At 35.7% G+C, this 22,420-nt stretch overlaps 1 protein-coding gene across 1 annotated transcript in view; it reads right to left on the bottom strand.

Annotated features, from left to right (window-relative positions):
• The window catches only part of LOC109146648 (putative late blight resistance protein homolog R1C-3), a 49,660-nt gene that overhangs the window by 5,034 nt on the left and 22,206 nt on the right, over window positions 1-22,420 (bottom strand). Inside the window, exons 3-5 of the mRNA XM_019294301.1 lie at window positions 8,814-8,884; window positions 7,036-7,039; window positions 1,753-2,972 (exon numbers count right to left, since the gene is read on the bottom strand). Coding sequence (XP_019149846.1) covers window positions 1,753-2,925 — 1,173 coding nt within the window. The 5' untranslated portion in view covers window positions 2,926-2,972; window positions 7,036-7,039; window positions 8,814-8,884. The remainder of the gene's footprint in view (window positions 1-1,752; window positions 2,973-7,035; window positions 7,040-8,813; window positions 8,885-22,420) is intronic.

The following is a 22,420-nucleotide window of genomic DNA, read 5'->3' as shown; positions in this document are numbered from 1 at the left end:
ACAACTTTATTTCATATGATAATCTCTCACCTTCATATAATGCTTTTATCACATGTTTATCTTCTGTTTCTGCCCCTAAATCTGTTAAAGAAGCCCTTTCCCACCCTGGTTGGCGTCAGGCTATGATTGATGAAATGGCTGCTCTTCATTCATCGGGAACTTGGGAGTTAGTTTCATTACCCGAAGGTAAAACAACTGTTGGTTGCCGATGGATCTATACTATGAAAGTTGGGCCCAATGGACAAGTTGATAGACTTAAAGCTCGACTGGTAGCTAAAGGATATACACAGGTTTTTGGGATTGATTATACTGACACCTTTTCACCAGTAGCTAAAATTGCTTCGGTCAGAATCTTTCTTTCTATGGCTGCCGTTCATCATTGGCCCTTGCATCAGTTAGATATTAAAAATGCCTTTCTGCATGGAGATTTAGAGGAAGAAGTCTACATGGAGCAACCTCCTGGGTTTGTTGCTCAGGGGGAGAGTAACTTGGTTTGTAAGCTCAAACGTTCTCTCTATGGTCTAAAACAATCTCCTCGTGCCTGGTTTGGACGGTTCAGCATAGTAGTGCAAAATTTTGGTTTAAATCGAAGCAAAGTTGACTATTCCGTCTTTTATAGACATCAACATGGTAAGAGCATTTATCTTGTTGTATATGTTGATGATATTGTCATTACAGGAGATGATGTTGAAGGAATACAATTGTTGAAACAACATCTATTCCAACATTTTGAAACAAAAGATCTGGGGAAGTTAAAATACTTTTTGGGAATTGAAGTAGCACAATCCAAGCAAGGAATTTGCATATCACAAAGAAAGTATGCATTGGATATACTAGAAGACACAGGTATGATGAATTGCAAACCTCTTGACACTCCTATGGATCCAAATATCAAACTCCTACCAGACCAGGGGGAGCTTATCCAAGATCCGGGAAAATATAGACGATTGGTTGGAAGATTACTTTATTTAACTGTAACTCGACCTGATATCTCTTTTGCGGTAAGTGTTGTTAGTCAGTTCTTGGCATCTCCACGTGAAAGTCATTGGGAAGCTGCCATTCGGATTTTACGATATATTAAAAAATCTCCAGGCACTGGTTTGTTATACAAAGACCATGGAAACCTTGAAATTATTGGGTACACAGATGCAGATTGGGCAGGTGCATGGGATAGAAAATCAACATCTGGATATTGTATCTTTCTTGGTGGCAACTTAATCTCTTGAAAAAGTAAAAAGCAAAATGTTGTTGCTCGATCAAGTGCAGAAGCCGAATATCGATCTATGGCCGTTGGAACATGTGAACTTGTGTGGTTGAAAAACCTCCTTACCGAACTGCAGATTTGTACAAAGGAGTCCATGAAGCTCATTTGTGATAACCAAGCAGCTTTGCATATTGCATCAAATCCAGTTTTTCATGAAAGGACGAAACACATTGAAATTGATTGCCATTTTGTTCGAGACAAAGTTACTTCTGGAGATATTACTACATCTTTTATAGGCTCAAATAATCAATTAGCTGATATATTTACTAAAGCTTTAAGAAGTCATAGGATTGAATACATTTGTAACAAGCTTGGTGCATATGATATACATGCTCCAGCTTGAGGGGGAGTGTTGAAACACAAAAGTTGTGTCTGTAGAAATATAGCTGTTGAAGTTGTGTAGGGTTGTGTCTATTAGGATTGTGTCTCTTAGTCTGTATATATATTTATCTATTGTCTCCTCATTGAGACAAGCAAGTAATAAAAACTTCTTCTACATCTTCTTTCTCAACATCTTCAGTAGTGAAAAAACGAAGAGAATGGGGATTAGCACCAGACCTGGCATATTTTCCAACATCATATTCTCTACTTGTTAAGATGATTCTACTTCCTCCTGTGCCCAAGGGAAAAGCTCTACTTAACTCATCCCATGCTTCTTTTCTCCAAACATCATCCAAGACAATGAGGTATCTTTGTCCTTGCAGTTTCTTGCGTAGCTTCTCAGCTATGTTGTCATCCCAGCTTTTACTGTCTTTGCATTTCTTATTTAGGCTTATGAGCAACGTTTCAACTATATCATTTAAGCTTTTGAATAATGTTTCCAGCATTTCTTTCCAACTGTCATTCTCTTGGCACTTTTCATTTATGTTTTTGAACAACACCCCAGCAGCTAGATCCTGTAGGCTTTTGCACAACTTCCGAACTTCATCATCTGTTCTCCTAATGTCTTTTTTGTCTACAATTTTGCTTTGGCTTATCGCACTTGTTATTTCTTCCCACATCTTAATGTCTTTGTGCCTTTCCACTGGGAATTTGGGAGACATTTCAGTGGCATCATCTCTGACATTATTGTCTTCAAAATTCACAATTAAGCTTTCATACAACGGCTTAGCAATATCATCCCAATTCTTGGTGTTTTCGCACTTCTCCATTATGCTTTCGTGCAGTGTACTAGATATCTTTTTCCAGCTGTTATCATCTTCGCTCATTTTTATTAAACTTTCATACAACACTTCAGTCGTATCATTTCTAATCTTGTGGCCTTTACACTTCCCCTGTAGGGCCATGCGTAGTGCTTCAGCAGTATCAGCCCAGCTTTGCTCATCTTTGCACATTTTCATTAAAATTTCAAGCACCACTTCATCTGTATCATCCTCACTCATAACATCAGCAACTTGACTAAAAATTTCATGGAATACACGGTTCTTGTCATATTCTTGAGAGACACAGCACCATGCCCGAAAATGAAACCAATCAATAACAGGTTTATGGCAAAACACCTTTCTGGCCAGAGTTGTCTTGCCAAGCCCAGCCATACCAGTAATCGATACAACATCTAGCTCTTTTGGTCCTCTAATCAGCAGGCCTGTTATGTTTTCAGTTTCATCCTCAAATCCCACCACAATTTCATCAAAACCGGGAGACGTTGGGATGTCAGGCATTGTCCCAGTGAGTTCAAAACCCTTTCTTTTAATGAGCTTAGTTTCTCCTATTACATCATGTATGATATCAGGTTATGATAAAAAGAATGAACATTTAACCTCAAAAAGTATATGGCATACCTAACTAATACTTCTTAAAACAAGAAAACCAATGAACTATACTGATTGTTGAAAGGAAAATGACTATTTAAACAACTTCTGCACAACATGACTTCACAACTTTTTAATTTTCACTGAGCACTTAATGTGTATCTTGTATCATCCAGAGCAATATAGAATTTAAACCAAAGTGGATAAAATAATGCCTCTTTTCTGCTATCTAATCACATCTTGCAAGTTATGTGTCCAAGTAGCATTTTCTTAATTCACCAATTATCATGGGAGCAAATGATCTTTAAGGGTGGGATTTGAGTATGCACCTTAAATTTGGTTCAGATATATAAATAATTATTTAAAGCTAACAGACTTCGTATAAGCATTTTACTGTCAAAATCCTCAAGAAAAGAAGAGATTAAAGGAAATTCTAGAGCTTGCCAAAATCTCTTCTCTATAAAAGTCAAGAAAGAGTTGCTAACATTAAACACGCATTGTTTTCTGTTACTACAAGTTTAATTTCTAAAGTTGGAGGTGTTTTGTTTACTACTTTCAAAGCTAAGAATAGAAATGAAAATTTGTTAGGAATATAGCGGAATAATGCGGAAACGAAGAATCGAAAATTGAGAATTATAGAAGTTAAATAATAGGGAAAATATGTAAACGGAGAAAATTGTATAAAATGACAAATAAATAACTAGAATGAGAAAATATAAAATATATATATTTATAATCTCTCAAGAAGATAAAACAAAGCAAATATATAGATATATGTATTCTACGTGAGAAAAGAAGGAAAAGCAATTGGTAATGAAAGAATTGCTTACAGAATGAATTGCATGATTACAAAGAAAGCTTAATCTATTTATAATTGCAAAGGAGAGAATTATGCGGCAATTCCGAGAAGCTCCGCAATGGTCGACGAACATGCAAGAAATGGACGTGCAAACGTGGAGATTATTGCCGACAAATGTTGTCTTCATGGGTTTGAATGAATTTTAGCCACATTCTAACAATCTCCACCTTGGATCAAATTCATCGTGAGAATTAACAACCAGAACAGCCGACTAAATTCAAGCACTGTTTGAACTTAGTGATAGGTAGAGGCTTGGTGAGCATATCTGCTGGATTCTCCAATGTATGAATCTTCTGAACGGTTATATCTCCCACAGTTATAACATCTCGAATAAAATGGTATCTGACATCAATGTGTTTGGTTTTGGCATGATATGTATCATTTTTGGTGAGATGGATAGCACTTTGACTATCTGAGAACACAACGGTCTGACCTTGTGAAACACCAAGTTCCATAACCAAACCTCGTAGCCAAGTAGCTTCTTTGACACCCTCTGTGGCTGCAATATATTCCGCCTCAGTCGTAGATAACGCAGCAATAGACTGAAGGGTAGCTTTCCAACTGATAGCACAATTACAAAGAGTGAAAATATAACTGGAAAGCGACCGACGTCTGTCAAGATCACCACCATAATCAGAATCTACAAAGCCCACAATATCAGTAGATGTAGAGGAATTCCGATCAAAAACCAAGCCCAACGACGAAGTACCCTTTAGGTACCGTAGAATCCATTTAACGGCGTTCCAATGTTCCTTACCAGGGTTATGCATGTAACGACTCACAACACTTACAGCATGAGCCAAATCAGGTCTAGTGCATACCATAGCATACATAAGACTTCCAACAGCACTAGAGTAAGGAACTTTTGACATATAAGCCACATCAACATCAGACTTAGGGCATGAACCAGAGGATACCTTAAAATGTGCACCAAGTGGAGTAGACACAGGTTTACAATTGGACATATTGAATCGATCAAGCACCTTCTCAACATACTTTTTCTGGGATAGATAAAGTTTACCCGCTTGACGATCCCTGTGAATCTCCATGCCAAGAATCTTCTTTGCTGCACCAAGGTCTTTCATCTCAAACTCATTGCTTAGTTGAGACTTCAAGTCATCAACCAGAGACATATCAGGGGAAGCAATGAGCATATCATCAACATAAAGCAGCAAATAGACAAAATACCCATTAGAAAATTCTTTAAAATAGACACAGCTATCATACTGACTTCTTGAGAATCCTTGCCCCAACATACATGCATCAAACCGCTTATACCACTGCCTTGGAGCTTGCTTTAGCCCATAAAGTGATTTTTGTAGACGGCAGACACAATGTTCCTTCCCAGGAACTTCAAATCCCTCAGGTTGGTACATGTAAAGTTTTTCATCAAGCTCTCCATGTAGGAAAGCAGTTTTTACATCAAGTTGCTCCAACTCCAAATTAAAAAGAGCAACAAAAGCAAGTAGAACACGTATAGAAGTATGACGAACAACTGGAGAAAAAATCTCGTTAAAGTCAATACCTTCACGTTGATCAAAACCTCGAACAACTAACCGTGCCTTCCACCGTGCTTTCTCAACCCCAGGAATGCCTTCTTTCTTTTTGTAAATCCATTTACAGCTCAATGGGCGTTTACCTTTCGGCAATTCTACCAGCTCCCAAGTCTCATTCTTATGGAGACTTTCCATCTCTTCTTGCATAGCAACCAACCACTTGGACGAGTTGGCACAAGAAATAGCTTCAGAATAGCAGGATGGATCACCATCAACCTCCTGTGCAACTGAAAGAGCATAGGCAACCAAGTGGGTTTCATCGTCACTAGCGTACCTAGCAGGTTTTTTAATTGTCCTCCTAGGCCGATCTTGGGCAATAGAGTACTCTCGCTATGGCTCGACGAGAGGTGCGGTACTTGTAGATGCATTATCTTTAGTATTACCATTAGTGGTAGTAATACTATCATTAGGCCTGAACTCAAACTCCACCTTATCACCAGTACTCTGCGTCTCACCTGTACTGGAATCTTTTCCAGAAGAAAGTAGTGCATTTTCGTCAAAAGTGATATCTCGACTCAGAATGATTTTCTGAGAATCAGGAGACCATAGACGATACCCTTTTGACTCAGAGGCATAACCAAGGAAAATGCATTTGACAGCTCTCGGGTTTAATTTACCCGTACTGGAATGAGCATAAGCAGGACATCCAAAAACTCTTAAGATAGAGTAGTCAATAGGATTACCTGACCAAACTTCCTCTGGAATTTTGAAATCAAGGGATGAATGTGGAGATCTATTCACCAAATAGCAAGCAGTAGAAACGGCCTCGGCCCAAAAATCACGCCGTTTCCATAACCCAGCATTAGAGAGCATACAACGAGCTCTTTCCAATAGTGTCCTGTTTAGACGTTCGGCAACACCATTTTGCTGGGGTTTACCAGGCAAGGTCTTGTGCCTGGCGATTCCATTTGCCGCACAGAAGTCATTGAAATCTGACTCACAGAATTCCAAGCCATTGTCTGTCCTGAGCTTCTTGACCTTTTTCCCTGTCTGAGTCTCAACAAGTATTTTCCACTTTTTGAAAATAGGAAAAGCCTGATTTTTGTGTTTCAAGAAATAGACCCAAACCTTACGGGAAAAGTCATCAATAATAGACATGAAATATCTACAGCCTCCCATAGACTGGAATTTAGTCGGTCCCCATAAATCGGAATGTATATATTCCAATACATCTTTGGTACGGTGTGTCGCAGTAGAGAAACTAACCCTCTTTTGTTTCCCAAAAACACAATGCTCACAAAATTGTAATTTACCCGTACCTGAATCACCAAGGAGACCTTTCTTGCTCAGGAGATGCATGCCTTTCTCACTCATATGCCCCAGACGCATATGCCATAGTTGAGTGAGATCTGCATCAGACATTGATGAGGATACCGCTACTGAACCTGTCACAGTACTGCCATGCAACACGTACAAGCTTCCAGATCGAGAAGTTTTCATGAGAACAAGAGAGCCTTTTATGACTTTCAGAACTCCACCTTCAGCTATGTACTTGCACCCCAGAGATTCCAAGGTGCCCAAGGATATCAGATTGCGTTTCAAATCAGGAATATACCGAACATTGGTAAGAGTCCTGACAACATTATCATGAGTTTTAATCTGAACACTTCCAATTCCACTAACCTTGCATTGGGTATCATTACCCATCAAGACAACTCCACCATTAACTGGTTCCAGAGAGACGAACCAGTCTTTGTGAGGACACATGTGGAACGTACAACCAGAGTCCAAAATCCACTCAGTCTTGCTCCGTTTGTCACCGGAGCTAACAGATAACATAACATCGCCTTCTGAATCACTTTCAACAACACTAGCTTCAGCAGACTTCTTTTCTCTCTCTTGCTTGTTTTTCAACTTGAAGCATTCAGTCACATCGTGACCCTGCTTCTTGCAGTACTTACAGGATTTGTTGGACTTACGTCCTTTGGACTTGGATCTAGATTTTTTATTGCTACTCTCTGTTTCAAGTGAACGACCCCTTACAGTCAAGCCTTCACCTTTGTCCTCAGACTTAATTTCAAAGTCAAACTTTTCTTTGGACAATAGGTTTGACTTAACATTGTCAAAAGTAAGGGTATCACTACTATTACCATACAGCATAATTTCCTTGAAATGCTTGTACGATTTAGGGAGAGAGACAAGCAATAAAACAGCACGATCCTCATCGTCAATTACGACATCAATATTTTCCAAGTCCAATAAAACAGAATTAAATTCATCCAAATGAGATTTAATCGAAGTACCTTCCGTCATACGGATTGTGTACAGACGCTCCTTCAGGCGCAGCTTGTTCGCCAGAGATTTGGCCATATAAAGCGACTCCAGCTCAGACCATAAATCTGACGTAGTCTTCTCACTCACCACCTCACGTAGAACCTCTTTAGACAGGCACAACTGAATGGTTGAACGTGCCTTGTCATCCAAATCTTCCCAATCTTCATCTGTCATTGCAGCCGGTTTCTTCTTCTTCCCAGCTAGCGCTTTCTTCAAACCGTTCTGGGTTAGAACGGCTTCCATCTGAACCTTCCAGATAGAGAAGCTAATTTTCCCGTCGAACTTCTCGATATCGAACTTAGTAACCGTCGACATCTTTGAAAATAATTCTCAATTAAACCGCTCTGATACCACTTGTTAGGAATATAGCGGAATAATGCGGAAGCGAAGAATCGAAAATTGAGAATTATAGAAGTTAAATAATAGGGAAAATATGTAAACGGAGAAAATTGTATAAAATGACAAATAAATAACTAGAATGAGAAAATATAAAATATATATATTTATAATCTCTCAAGAAGATAAAACAAAGCAAATATATAGATATATGTATTCTACGTGAGAAAAGAAGGAAAAGCAATTGGTAATGAAAGAATTGCTTACAGAATGAATTGCATGATTACAAAGAAAGCTTAATCTATTTATAATTGCAAAGGAGAGAATTATGCGGCAATTCCGAGAAGCTCCGCCCGTGCAAACGTGGAGATTATTGCCGACAAATGTTGTCTTCATGGGTTTGAATGAATTTTAGCCACATTCTAACAAAATTGATTTTGGATTTTTAACCTCTAAGGTTAAGAGTGGAAAAAGGAAGGGAAAAGGTTTATCATTTCCATAATTCCATCCCTTTTCCTCAACTCTTCATGATTATTATGGGAGTTTCTTCAATGTTTTTTCCTAAAAAAATGAAAAATAAGGACATTTTTATCACATTTCACTCTTTTCTTTCTTTTTTCCAATCTAGTTGACATCACCATTGTATTTGACAATTTTTAAATTATTCTCCCTTGTAGAAGCAGATGATCGAAAACACTAATTCATTGATTGGAACAACAAGCATAACAGATTTGAAAGAAAAACTTTGTCCAGAAGTTTGGAGACTAAAGGGCTCACCTCAATCCCACAGCGGGCAGGCCCTCCTACTTTGATAGCTAGCTTGCATGTTGATGCTGGTTTATTACTGCAAATTAAGACAAGGTAAAGACATCCATTGGGCTTGATATATATACACGCACACACACATATAGAGAGAGAGAAAGAGAGACTATTTATATATGCAGAACAAAGGAGACTGCTTGGCTCTTTCAAATAGATGGGTTACTTGTTCAAAGAAAATAAAAGAAAGAACCAATAAAACTAAGCTGCTGGCTATTAATATATGGAAATATGTAAAATATCACATATGCCACCCTTTGGGAAACTATTTATTTATTACATAGTTTATTTCATAACTAACAAGGATTTGTCTGGAGTGTGGACCTACTTCAGGTGCCAGCTGGAAACCAAGAGTTGACTATAATGAATTGGATCTGACCAATTCAGAAATACTATATTATGAGTTTGACTGTTTGAGTGATTTTAATGACTGTAAGTCTGTAATGGGATATACTTTATAAATAAATAAATTGTTATATATATATATATATATATATATATATATATATATATATATATATTGTGTGTGTGTGTGTGATCCAAACAGAAATCATAAACTCAAATTCCACTGTTAGAATATAAATAAAATTATATGATATATTAAAATAGAACTATCTGTATTAAAGTTTTAGTTAAAATTGAAATATCTTGCAATCAGAGTTTGTCTGAGTTATTACATAATGTACACAGTAGAATTGGAATAAAAATAGCATTTCCAGTGAGCCTGATCACTGAATCCTTAATAAACACAAATACAAAAGTCTCAAATGACACAAACACAAGTACACAACATTAATATTATCACCTTGGAAAGGTCCAAAGTTAAGAACCACAGATGGAGGTTTCACTGTCTTTCCGTGATGCAGAACATCATCAGTAGTAGACACAAATGGAGGTTTCACTGTCTCAAATGACACAAACTGGGCATATCAGCAGGCCAGGCCCATCCAGGTGAAAAAGAAGTGCAAAAAAATAAAAATAGAGAAGAGATGCAGATCAATGATGGTGAAGTGGCATTGATGTATATTATCACCTTGAATGCATAATGGATTTGGTGAACTAAAGTCGCCACTTTTACATTTAGAAGTTGTACCCTATCAAAAATAACAAGTAAATAATCTCCATTAATCATGTGAATAGGTAAAAGAGAAGTAATGTTGAAGAGTTCAATTGACTTACATTTTTTTGGTTCAGAATCAGAATTCCAAACACGGACGCTGAGCTGTTCGTTTCCCATTTCCTTTTGCTTTTCCTGAATTTCCCTGACTGAACTGGCTAAAGGGCGGTTGCACCGGTTCACTTCTATTAGATTTAGTGTATAAATTTCTCCGAAGCTCAAAGGGTACCTGCAGTCCACCAAAACTAGTTGCTCAAGCCTAGGAAAGGAATCTGCAGTGGCCTTCCATCGTGCAATCCTGATGTTGCGTAATTTCAAGAATTTGAGTTCCAAGAATTTGTGATCTCCCACATTCCATTCTTCTCCCTCAAATGCTTGGTGTAGTTCAAGAGCCTCAAGTTTGGGTAGGTCTGCAATTGTTGAAATATTACTCCATGCCAAGCGAAAATAGCTTAGTGTCAATTGCTTGAGACTTGAAGGAAGTTTAAACATATGCCGACATGACCCTGAGCAAATTTCGTTATAGTAGGATGCCTCGAGAAATTCCAGGTGGTGAAGAAAGTGCAATTCAGGCAATTGGCGGTGGTAAGATTCTGAAAACCTGCAGCTCAGCTTCCGGAGATTGGGAAGCCTCATCAATGTATCCTTTTCTCTTATATGATTGGTGAGAACTGATGTGGTAAAGCTTTGTAGATTTTCATACTTCTCGTACAATTGAATTTGAGCTGATTCCTCTCGGCATAAAGGGCAGTAGTGATCTATATGCAAATGCCTCAGATTTCCCACATTCCAGAAAATATATGGTAAATGCAAATCACTATTTGACTTCACCTTGAAAGTTTCAAGATGGCCAAGACCCCCTAGTGATGGTAAGATGTAACCTTGACCTTGAAGGTGGATGGCCAGGTACCTTAAGTGAACAAGGCCTGTCCAAAAATGATTTTCCCACAACAATAGACTCCAAGTCCAACACTCTGAGAAGCTTCAATTTGTAAGTCATCCATGAACCGTCATGGATGGTACGAAGGAATCTAGAGTTTGAATAGTATCTTTCACCAAGGACAAAGCATAGAATTGTTAGGATACTAGAACTCCATGGCATCCATGATTCAAGAGGAAGGTCATTACTAATAACCCTCTTATGAAAGCAAAACCGACGTGTTGAATCAAATGCAGTACCCAATCCATCTCCAGGGTTCATTGACAGCAAGAAATTTTTCTCTTTGGATTTTGTACAGCAGAACTTGCGCACCAGATCATGAATGCAGCATTTTCTGACAATTCCATTGTATCCCCTACTTGAAACAATTACTAAGTTGCTTCCAATTAGATAATTCAGGTACTCCTCAGCTTCATCCTCTAATCTCTTGTTTTTCTGTTTCACGAATCCTTCAGCCATCAAAAGCTGTATCAATTTGGAAACTGGAATTTCATGGTCCTCTGGGAATGCACCAAAGTAAAGAAAGCATGGTTTTAAATGCTCAGGCAAATGCTTGTAACTTAATTCTATAATGTCCCAGCTCCGAGTTTCATCTTTCTCAATGTGTGAGCCTAAGCGTCCAACAAAGTCCAGCCACTGAGATGCCCTCTCTTCAACCCTTCCTAGAAGACCAGCCACCAAAACAATGACTAAAGGTAGTCCCCCACATTTTTTGGCTATCTGTCTTCCAACATCCACCAACTCTTGAGGGCATGTCCTCCCTTAAAATAGCTTCATCTGCAGCAGCTGCCAGCTCTCTTCTAGAGTGAAAAAGGGAAGAGACTGAGGCTCAGTATAATTAATCTTGGCATATGATGCAACTTGATCTTCTCTAGTTGTTAAGTGATTCTGCTTCTATTTCTACCCTTGGGCAAAGCTCTACTTAACTCATCCCATGATTTAGTTGTCCAAATATCATCCAAGACAATGAGGTATCTCTTTCCTATTAGGAATCTTCTCAGCTTTTCAGCTATATCGTCCTCTCTCTTCTGGTTCTTGCACCCAATAACTTGACTGTAAATATTGTGCATCAAGTCTTTCAGGTCATATTCTTGACACACACAGCACCATGCACGGACATGAAAGTGACTGGCGACAGTATCTAGACAATATACTTTGTTGGCCAGGGTTGTCTTACCAAGCCCGGGCATTCCAGTAATTGATATAACATCTAATTCCTTTGGTCCTGTGGTAAGTTGGTCTATTATAGTTTGTGTTTCCTTCTCAAAACCTAGAAAGTGACAATTTAGTGGACAAATCAAAATGTGGATACTTGAAGTAATAAAAGCCAATGATTCTTAGCTCCATTTTAAGCATCTCAACTTCATTGTCACTTTCTAGGCTTTCAAGACGACTGAGAAGTTTCTCTATGCTTTCGAGCAACCCTACTCTCATTTGAGGCATGTTACTAGCCCTGCATCAAAGACCAAATTTCAGCTATATGGCACAGAGATTTTGACATAAATGAAGATGTTGACACTAATGAAACAAACATTATTGGCTCGAGAATCCGAATATAGTTGTTCCCTATATTTATTATACTTATATCAATTCCAACTGCCATGACTTCTCTATGTCGTCATGGAGTCTGATCATACTTTTCTCAAACGCATCAAGACAAAAAGGCAAGACCAAAAGGATCACACATATGTCATCAATCATTTGTAATATCACATTCATGTAATTCAAGTAAAAGAATTCAAATTCCCTTAAACAAAGTCTAAGTTCAAACCTTGTGAATATAATAACATCCTTTGAAAGAGATACTTAAATGGGACCAAACAATGCTCCACACCATATCAGTCGATCTAAATGGGACTGGAGGATACTAGAGGTCAAGGTAAAAACTGATTTCAAGTTCTTTCTATCGATACAACAATTATAACACTTAATCAACCAAAGTGACAAAACATCTATACACTCGAACTCAAAATTACTTTGGATGAAATTTAAAGTCGATCAGAAATGCCTCCATACATTAATCTAGACTAGAGTATATCTCATTGGCTCAAACTAAACTTACCAAATAATAAAACAAATGAATGGAGACTAAACCTCAATTGCCAGAAGCAGGTATATGCATAGCATTAGAGCATGAGTACAAAATATTTAAAGAAAAAAAAAAGTTGGGGAACAGTATGGAAAAGACTCACCTCAGTTCAACCTCTCGGAAATTTTGTAGCTTTCAATTGATGGTGATCTTAATTACCTGTTTGAAGAGAGTGTTTTATCATATCAATCATGGATTCATGGGTAAAAATGTGGTTAAAGCTAGCAACCAACGTGTTTGACAGAAGTTTTATTAGAAGACAAGGATAGAGAGAGCACCTGCAGATGAAGGAGTACTACTTCTCTCAACTCTAAATCACTTCAACAATGGAGAAATGCAGCCATTTGACCCATTTCTCTCACTTCAGTAACAATCTGTTTAGACTTTTGATTAACACGTCGTAGTCACGTACCGCAGTAATTTAAAAGATATGTTGTGTTCGGGAAATTCTATTTACCCCACTTATTTTACTATTTGCATCACTTATTGAGTAGGTCAAATAGCTTTATAGGTGGTGCAAATACAAATTTGCTATTTACACCACTAACATTAAATGTGGTCAAAGATTATTATTTGTTTTTCATTTTTTTTGAATTAAAAAAAAAAAAAAAAAAAAAAACTCCCTCCCTCCCGTCACCTTCTCCGGTGACTGCCTTCTCACCGGAGAAGGCAACTGGGCTGCCTTCTCCGGTGAGAAAGCAGCCCAATAGGTTACCTTCTCACCGGAGAAGGCAACCCAGTGGGTTGTTTAACAAAAAAAAAAAAAAAAAAAAAAAACAATGAAGGAAACCATCGCCTTTTCCAGTGAGAAGGCTATGGACATGCCTTCTCACCAGAGAAGGCGACCCATGTAGCCTTCTCCGGTGAGAAGGCAGCCCAGTGGGTTGCCTTCTCACCGGAGAAGACAACTGGGTTGCCTTTCAGCCTAGTTGCCTTCTCCGGTGATTCTCAATCACCGAAGAAGGCGGGATTCTTCTTCTTTTTTTTTTTTTTAAATTAATTAATTATTATTTAAACATAATAAATGTGATTTAATTAAGATGGTACAAATAACATTTTGACTACTCATTAGGCTATTTTCACCACCTATGTATTTATTATAAATTTTTAACTTTTTATATTTTCAATGTACTTTTTACCCCATTTTAGTCAAAGGGGGTGCAAATAGCAACACCCTTCTGTTTATATGGGTATTGTCTCCCATGAGAAATTAAGAACTAACAGAGTGTAATGTGAGAATAGAGTGGTAATTTCATTTTGAGAATTTTAATTTCAATATATTTGGTATACATGGGAATGAAAATAAATAAGTAGGCTGTGTTTGACAAACTTAGCTTAAAAGTAGTTGAAAGTTGAAAAGTTATAAATTAGAAAGTACCTATAAAGTCCTTGTACTATCGTGTATTGTTCAATTTAGTCCTTGTACGTTTATTCTGTTCAATGTAGTCACTCTACTTTAAAAAGTGGTGAAACTAAGGACAATTATCCAAATCTTATTAGGAATATGGTTGTAATTATTTAGTTTGGACATACTAATTTAATATGTTTGTGGTAAAAATAATTAATTTTAAATATTTATAAAGTAATATATGAGTAGGAATATAAATATCTTCAGCGCTACACAACCTAAGTTAACGACAATATTAATACCTTTAACTATTGTCCTTAATTGCACCACGCACTTTTGAAAGTACAGAGACTAAATTGAATAAAATAAAGGTATAAGAACTAAATTGAACAAAATAAAGGTATAAGAACTAAATTGAACAAAATGTTATAATACAAGGACCTCATAGATACTTTGACCTTTGATAAACGGGTAGATGTAAAAAGACTAAAAATAACATTTTGATAACTCTCGAAGTCAACATACTAACTCTAAGTTTCATAAAATCTTACAAAATTATCAAAATCACCGTCGTTATCATCCTCGATCGCATCTCTACGCTCTTCCATAAAAAACTAAAACATTAGGGTTTTGTTACCAAGTCTCCTCCTCCTCAATTTCTTTTTGTTGAAACCCATTCACAGTAGGCTAGATGTCTTGCTTTTTAATCAGGTAACCACAACACAAAAAATCACAATAAGATGATGAAAACAACCAATCCAACATGCAGAATGCAACACTTCAATCTCAGGGGTTTTAATGAAAAAATGTCAAAATCAAAAAACATATACCCCAAATATACATACATTTACACCAGTAACTGAACATACATTTGGACTCACTGTAACAACATATTCTGATATACAAACCCCTAACAAATCGAAATAAAGATGAAAACGTGAACATAGTTTACACCTATCGGAATCATAATATTACCTTGAAATGAACTATGAGATCTGAGCCCCTAGCTTTGCAGACTGCATTCAGAAACAACCATATAAAACTTAGAAATCAAATGAAATCATGAACCAGAGAACAATATAGAGAGCAAATGAAAGTATAATTTGTATTTATAGGTGAAAAATACTAATTCATAAGGAAAGTATAATAATTTGTAATTAAGGTAATAACATTATTATTATTATTATTATTATTATTATTATTATTATTAGTAAATGATATTACGCATGGATGAGCAACTGTTGAGGAAGCTTCCTCATCTCAAAAAACTTAGATGCAGATTTTCAACGTCATGGTATAGGAATTGCTATAGATTCCCTGAGTTGGGATTTCTTGATCAACTTGAATCTCTGGAAGCATGTTACGCCAGTGACAATCTGAATGCACCAATTCGCTCTGCATTCGACTTTCCACCAAGTCTCAAGGAATTGATACTCCACAAGTTTCGCCTGCCATGGGATAGCATTTCAGTAATTGCCAAGCTGCCCCGTCTTGAGTCTCTTGAACTGTTCTCAGCATTTGATGGTGTGCAATGGGATGTGGAGGAAGGGAACTTCTGCAAACTCAAGTTCTTGAGAATATGCGAATCCTGGATTGTGAAATGGAATGCCACTGCTGAATCTTTTCCCAAACTTGAGCGACTGGTTTTGGCAAAATGCAGGTATCTTAAAAGAGGTGCCATCTGATTTCCAAGATATTATTACTCTACAAGTAATTGAAATTGATCAATGCAACAGCTCTGTCGCTCGCTCAGTCAAGAAAATTCAGGAAGACATGGAGGCATTGGGAAACGACAACCTAAATGTTCGCGTACTCAATTCTGATCCAGGGTGGGTTTTGGATTTGTTGTGGCCCCGTCCTACCAGGGCAATCTTTAAAATCAAAACATAAGAATCAATGGACTCCTTGCTGCACCCTACTGCCAGCAACACGTAACCTGGAGTCCACCTACGCTACACCGTCTGCTCCTTCGTGGAACGGGTTCAGCTCTTAGCGGAATCAATGGCGGCCAAGGAAGCACTCAAATGGATCAAAAGTCAAGGCCTCACCAATGTTCAATTAGAACAAGTTTTAGTCTCTAATCTTGCCAACTCTTTATCAAACTGTTCCTGTGTTGGAACTATCATAACGGATTGTTTTCGTATTATTCAGTCTTTAGATAGTAGTGTTTTTTGTTACATTCGTAGAAGTAATAACCATGTTGCTCACCCTTTAGCCAAAGCTGAGAGAACTGGTCTTGCTCACTCTAAGTGAGTACCCATTTTATGAGTTCCTTAATCTAAAGTTTGAGTTGGTTAGCTTTAAAAAAATCATAACAATTCGACTAACCTACTATCTCCAAAGTCCAAACAGATAGAAATTTTTTTAAAAAATTTTTTTTGAAACTAATTGGCTAGTGGCTACCTGGTGGGCTGCCACTATCGTTTTGAATGCAAGTAGAATGATTCAAACAGTATTTATGGTGAACCGGTGAATGAGACATCATCTATGCCACTGGGGCAACGGAACGGTTTTGCAATGTGACATGCTCAATTAATAAGGTCCTAATTATTAGGAGAGATAAGTGCGGGATTTAGGGGAAAAATTAATGAGTTTCAAGATTAATTGCAATTTTTTTTTTTTTTATATTTCTTAAGAAGCTAGATCAAAAATAAATATTGGGCCCTCTGGCATTTTGATGAGCAATTATACTGTGGACCGCGGTGGACCATGGTTCAAAACGACAGACACTATAGTGTATCTAAACTGACACTGCCTCACGTATTACTTTTATTACATTATCAAATGAAACTGTAATTGAATTCAAATGAAACTGTAGTTGTGTTGAAATGAAACTGCAATGCATACAATACAAAATGAAACTTAATAACAATTTCACATATTTGAGTGAATATTGTCTAGCAAAACTGTGGCAAATTATACCGTGCACTAGGGCGCACAATGCATTGTGCACCTTGGCCCAAAACGACGTCGTTTTGTACCTTTTTCGAGTGTTTGCTGTTAACCCCTTAAAAAAAATCATGTTTCGAATGTACAGAATTGTATTATAGAAAATACCGAATTTTATACCTGAAAACACAAAACTTTTATAACTGAAAATCCCCATGTTTCGAATGTACAAAATGATATAATAGAAAACACAGAATTGTATAACTGAAAATTCCCATGTTTCAAATGTACAGAATTATATAATAGAAAACACAGAATTTTATACCTGAAAACACATAATCTTTTTTAAAATGATAAAAATCCCTTGTTTCGAATGTACATCATTTTATACCTGAAAACACAGAAGTTTATAAATGAATACAAAACGACATCGTTTTGGGAGGCGCGGGGCGCACATTACTATGTGCGCCCTGGTGCACGGTATAACGATTGCAAAACTGTAGTTGTGTTGAAATGAAACTGCATTGCATATTTGATGTCTAGACCACAATGCATTGTGGACCGCGGTCCACAGTATAATTTGCCCATTTTTATGACAAATTATTATGTGGTCCCATGTCCAAAAATTCACAATTTATATACTGAATGTTCTGAATTTACATATTGAATGTTTACAATTTTTATATATTAAATTTCACAATTTACATACTGAATGTTCACAATTTATATACTGAATGTTTACAGTTTTCGTGTTGAATGTTCACAATTTTGTATACTAAATGTTTACTATTTACATACTGAATGTTCATAATTTGAATTTTGAACATTCAATATATAAATTGTGCATTTTGACATATGTCCACCTTGCAATGTGGATTGAACATTCAATATATAAATTGTGCATTTTGACATATGTCCACCTTGCAATGTGGATCCAGATCCATGGCATAACTATTGCATTTTGCACGGTTCAAAATCAAACCCGGTTCTGATCTGGAACTAGGAAAGTGTAAGTAAAATAGATACTTCTCCATTATCTCCTCTTTTCTTTTCCATAGCACATCCCCTTTCACCCAAATGATGGTTGCTGTAATTTCTTTCTTCTTTATTTTTGTCAGGGTACTTTTAACAGGCTCTGAAAACTGGATTTCTTGAATGGTTTCTCTTCAAATTGATGAGCACAATCAGTCTATTACGGATGATATTCTGCATTAAGGAAAGACATGAAACTTCCACTTCTGGTTTGGTACTTTGTGCTTCAGTGACTTCAAACCTTTCAAGTATTATAATGTTTGTGTTTGTGTTTGTGTCATTTGAGACATTTATGTTCTATGTTTTTAAGGATCCATGGAATAAGTGATCAAGTTCCCAGAAAACATTATGTGTAAATAGACTGCTCCGATCCCATGCACTCCCACATTTGAGTAGGGATGTCATCACATAATTAAGTGTTCATTACTATCGAACTTCTGTTTATTAGGGTTTTAGTGTGTATTCATTGTTAAAGATGGAACATAGATGAATATGAAAATTATTCATTTAAGTTGAATTACATGTTTATGCATGCATTCATATATAATTTGATACTAATCCTTGTAACCTTGTTCTAAGAGTTAATACCCAATATAGTCCTCGAATATCATGGTCGATTTTTAGATTTTTGTGGTCTCGTTCTAGTAAATAAATGAGGCCCTACGACCCCTACCAAAAGTATACGCACAATATTTAAAACCAATACCGTAAAATATATAATTTTTATTTATATATTATTTTTCAAAATAAAGAAGAAAAATTCAAACAACGTTGTTTATTATAAATAAAATTCTAACATAATGCAAAAATATCAAGCAAAGGAGTAGTTTCACATGAATAATCTTGGCCAACATCACAATTATCAGTTTCATATAAAGTAGCATCATCATTATTGGGTGAATTATTCAAATGTCCATTCTCTACTTAATCAATATTTTCAATATCAATATGCACATTATCACCATTTTCAACATTAGAATCATGATTATCCACATTGTTATCATTCTCAATATCAACACCAACATTTAGATTTTGATTGTGGTATAATTTGACAAACAAATAATTACCCGGGGTATCGGGTTATGGATCCACATGGAAGCGGGCGTATTAAGCAGGTTACTAATTTATTCTTGTGAATGAAGTTTGTTGTGTATTCAATATCTGAAAAGATAATACAATAATACAAAGTAACGTAACTATTCCTATACAATAGGCTAGTAGCTAAAGTCCAACTAACTACAACCACATATACCCTAACATCTCTAACACACACCCCTCAAGCACAAGGTTGGAGGGAGAAAACATTGAGCTTGGCCCCAAGAGACCCAAAACGGGTCTTCATGAAGATATCAGCCAGCTGATCCTTCATAGACACAAAATTGACAAGAAATCCCCGGAAGCAACCTTGTCCCGAACAAAATGGTAGTCGATTTCCACATGTTTGGTCCTGGCGTGAAACACGGGGTTGGCACACATGAGAGAGTGGCTGGCGGCTGACTAGATTGAAGACCAAGCTCGCGTAGTAAAAACAGAATCCACGTAACCTCAGCCGAAACACCAGCCAAACCCTTGTATTCAGCCTCAGTTGAAGAACGGGCAACTGTTCGCTACTCGCGAGACACCCAAGAAGCTAGATTGGAACCAAGAAACATTGCGTAGCTGCTGGTTGACTTCCGATCAACTGGAAACCAAGCCTAGTCTGAATCATTAAGCTTTTTTTTTTTTTTTTTTTTTTTACCAATTAATTAATATTCATATTAGTATAGATTAGTGTACGGTAAGTATATATTAGAATCCCATTTGTATTACAAAATTAATAGTATATATTGACTACAATTTTATGTGAACATTAACTAATATATTAGAATTTCGTTGAAATTTTCTATATCATTAATTAATTAATTCTTTTTCCAATTCATTATATATTGATTAAAATGTTATATGGAAATTAACTAATATATTAGAATTTCGTTGTAATGTTCCACATAAAATTTTATAATATATTAGTCAATATACACTAATATGAATATCTAATGAATTGGTACCACAAATTAAAGTCAATAAAATTCAATGAAATTATTTTTTCAATTCATTAGATATTATATAATTTTCATATAAAATTTTGTTACCAATTAAGCTTTATTAATTTTTTTACCAATTAATTAATATTCATATTAGTATAGATTAGTGTACGGTAAATAATATATTCGAATCACATTTGTATTACAAAATTAATAGTATATATTAACTACAATTTTATATGAAAATAATTAATATATTAGAATTTCATTGGAATTTTTCATATCATTAATTAACTAATTCTTTTTTCAATTCATAAAAATTCCAACGAAATTCTTTTTCATATCAACAATTAACTAATTCTTTTTTCAATTCATTAAATATTAGTTAATTTCCAAATAAAATTTTGTTAACAATTAAGCTTTATTAATTTTTCTACAAATTGATTAATATTAATATTCATATTAGTATAGATTAGTGTACGGTAACTAATATATTACACTCCCATTTGTATTTGCGTAAAGATGGAAGATTCCTTTTCCAATTTATTTGCATGAAGATGGATTCCTTAATTTATTTATGTAAAGATTGTTCTATGTTTCAGGGAGAATTATACTATCTAAAATGCCTTTTAAATCTGATACGTGTGTTAGAATATTTTATTCTAATGTTATTGTGACTCATGTACTAAGTGGTCTGGACAATTAGAATCTCATTGTGATAGGTAATGGGTATAAAATATGTAACAGATCAAGGGGTTATTATTCCCCTCTCTCTCTCTGGCTTTCAATAGGGCTATTTAAGCCTACTTAATTTATTTGGTTTATGGTCATTATTGCCATAATTCCAATAATCAATATTGGAATGTAAGTTATGTAAAGAAGGCAATATAAAAAGGCATAAGCATTTTCCTATCCTATCACTGTGAAAGCTAAACATGAAAGACTAGAGGGAAAAACACTCTGCAAACCTGAAGAAAGAAGTTGTGAAGAAGAAAGGGCTAAAAGCTTCATCAATCTCTCATGGAATCAGGTTAGTACTTTAATGCTTCCGATTAAAGTATTGGTTGAATCATTCAATGCCTATTATTATAGTCTTACATGTGGTATCAAGAGCAAGGTTAGGTATAATGATTTACCAATTTTGTTTTGAAATTTGTGTATATATATATATATGCGTTAATTTCAATTTGTGTATATTATATATATGCGTTAATCTTGTATTGAAATTATATATATGCATATTATGGTTGTATACATATACTAAAATTTTGATGGATTAAGGATAATTTTGACGGATTAAGATTTAAATATCAGAGTTTGAATCGTCCCGTCGTAAGCTAGACGGTCGGGTTGACCGCCGTCGGTAGCCAATTCTCTTCTCCAGCCGCTTTGCTGTTGCATTCTCCAGCGCAAGGCTGGAGAAGTTTTTTTTTTTTTTCTTCTTCTTCTTTAGGCAGTACGTGAAGGGCTCTAGCCTATTTGGCTAGAGCCCGAGCCCATTATAAAAAAATTATATATAATAATAATAATAATAATAATAATAATAATAATATAATAATAATAATAATAAAATTATATTATTATTATTATATTATTATTATTATTATTATTATTATTATTATTATTATTATTATTATTATTATTATTATTATTATTATCATCATCATCAATGTCACCCCTAAATTATTAGTGGTGTAAATGTTGCCAATCAATTTTCAAGACGGTACATATATCTCCCCTCCCGTAGTGTAAATGTTGTCCCTCAATTTTCCTCCCTACAGTACAGATGGACAATACATGTACCATTTTGAAAATTGAGAGGTAATATTTACACCACTAATAATTCAAGAATGACATTGATAATTGACATATTATGGAGGGGCATAAATTACAATTTTTCTTTTGTTTTATTCAACCTCCTTCTTCAAGGGTATACTATAAAGTTGCCTTAAACAGAATGAGAACCTAGCTGAGAGATTAAAAGGAGACTAATAGTTTGGACAGAATCACAAAAATTCTTGAAGTGTTTTTCACTTTAAATGGCTTTGAGAGCTTTAGAATTCTTGCTCGTTTTTCGTTTGTAACTCGTTGCTTGTTGCTTATTACTACTTCACGCTTCAGGAGA

This window comes from Ipomoea nil, unplaced genomic scaffold (assembly GCF_001879475.1).
Source record: "Ipomoea nil cultivar Tokyo-kokei standard unplaced genomic scaffold, Asagao_1.1 scaffold1936, whole genome shotgun sequence".
In the NCBI taxonomy this organism is placed as follows: Eukaryota; Viridiplantae; Streptophyta; class Magnoliopsida; order Solanales; family Convolvulaceae; genus Ipomoea; species Ipomoea nil.
This window is presented reverse-complemented; position numbering and strand designations above follow the sequence as displayed.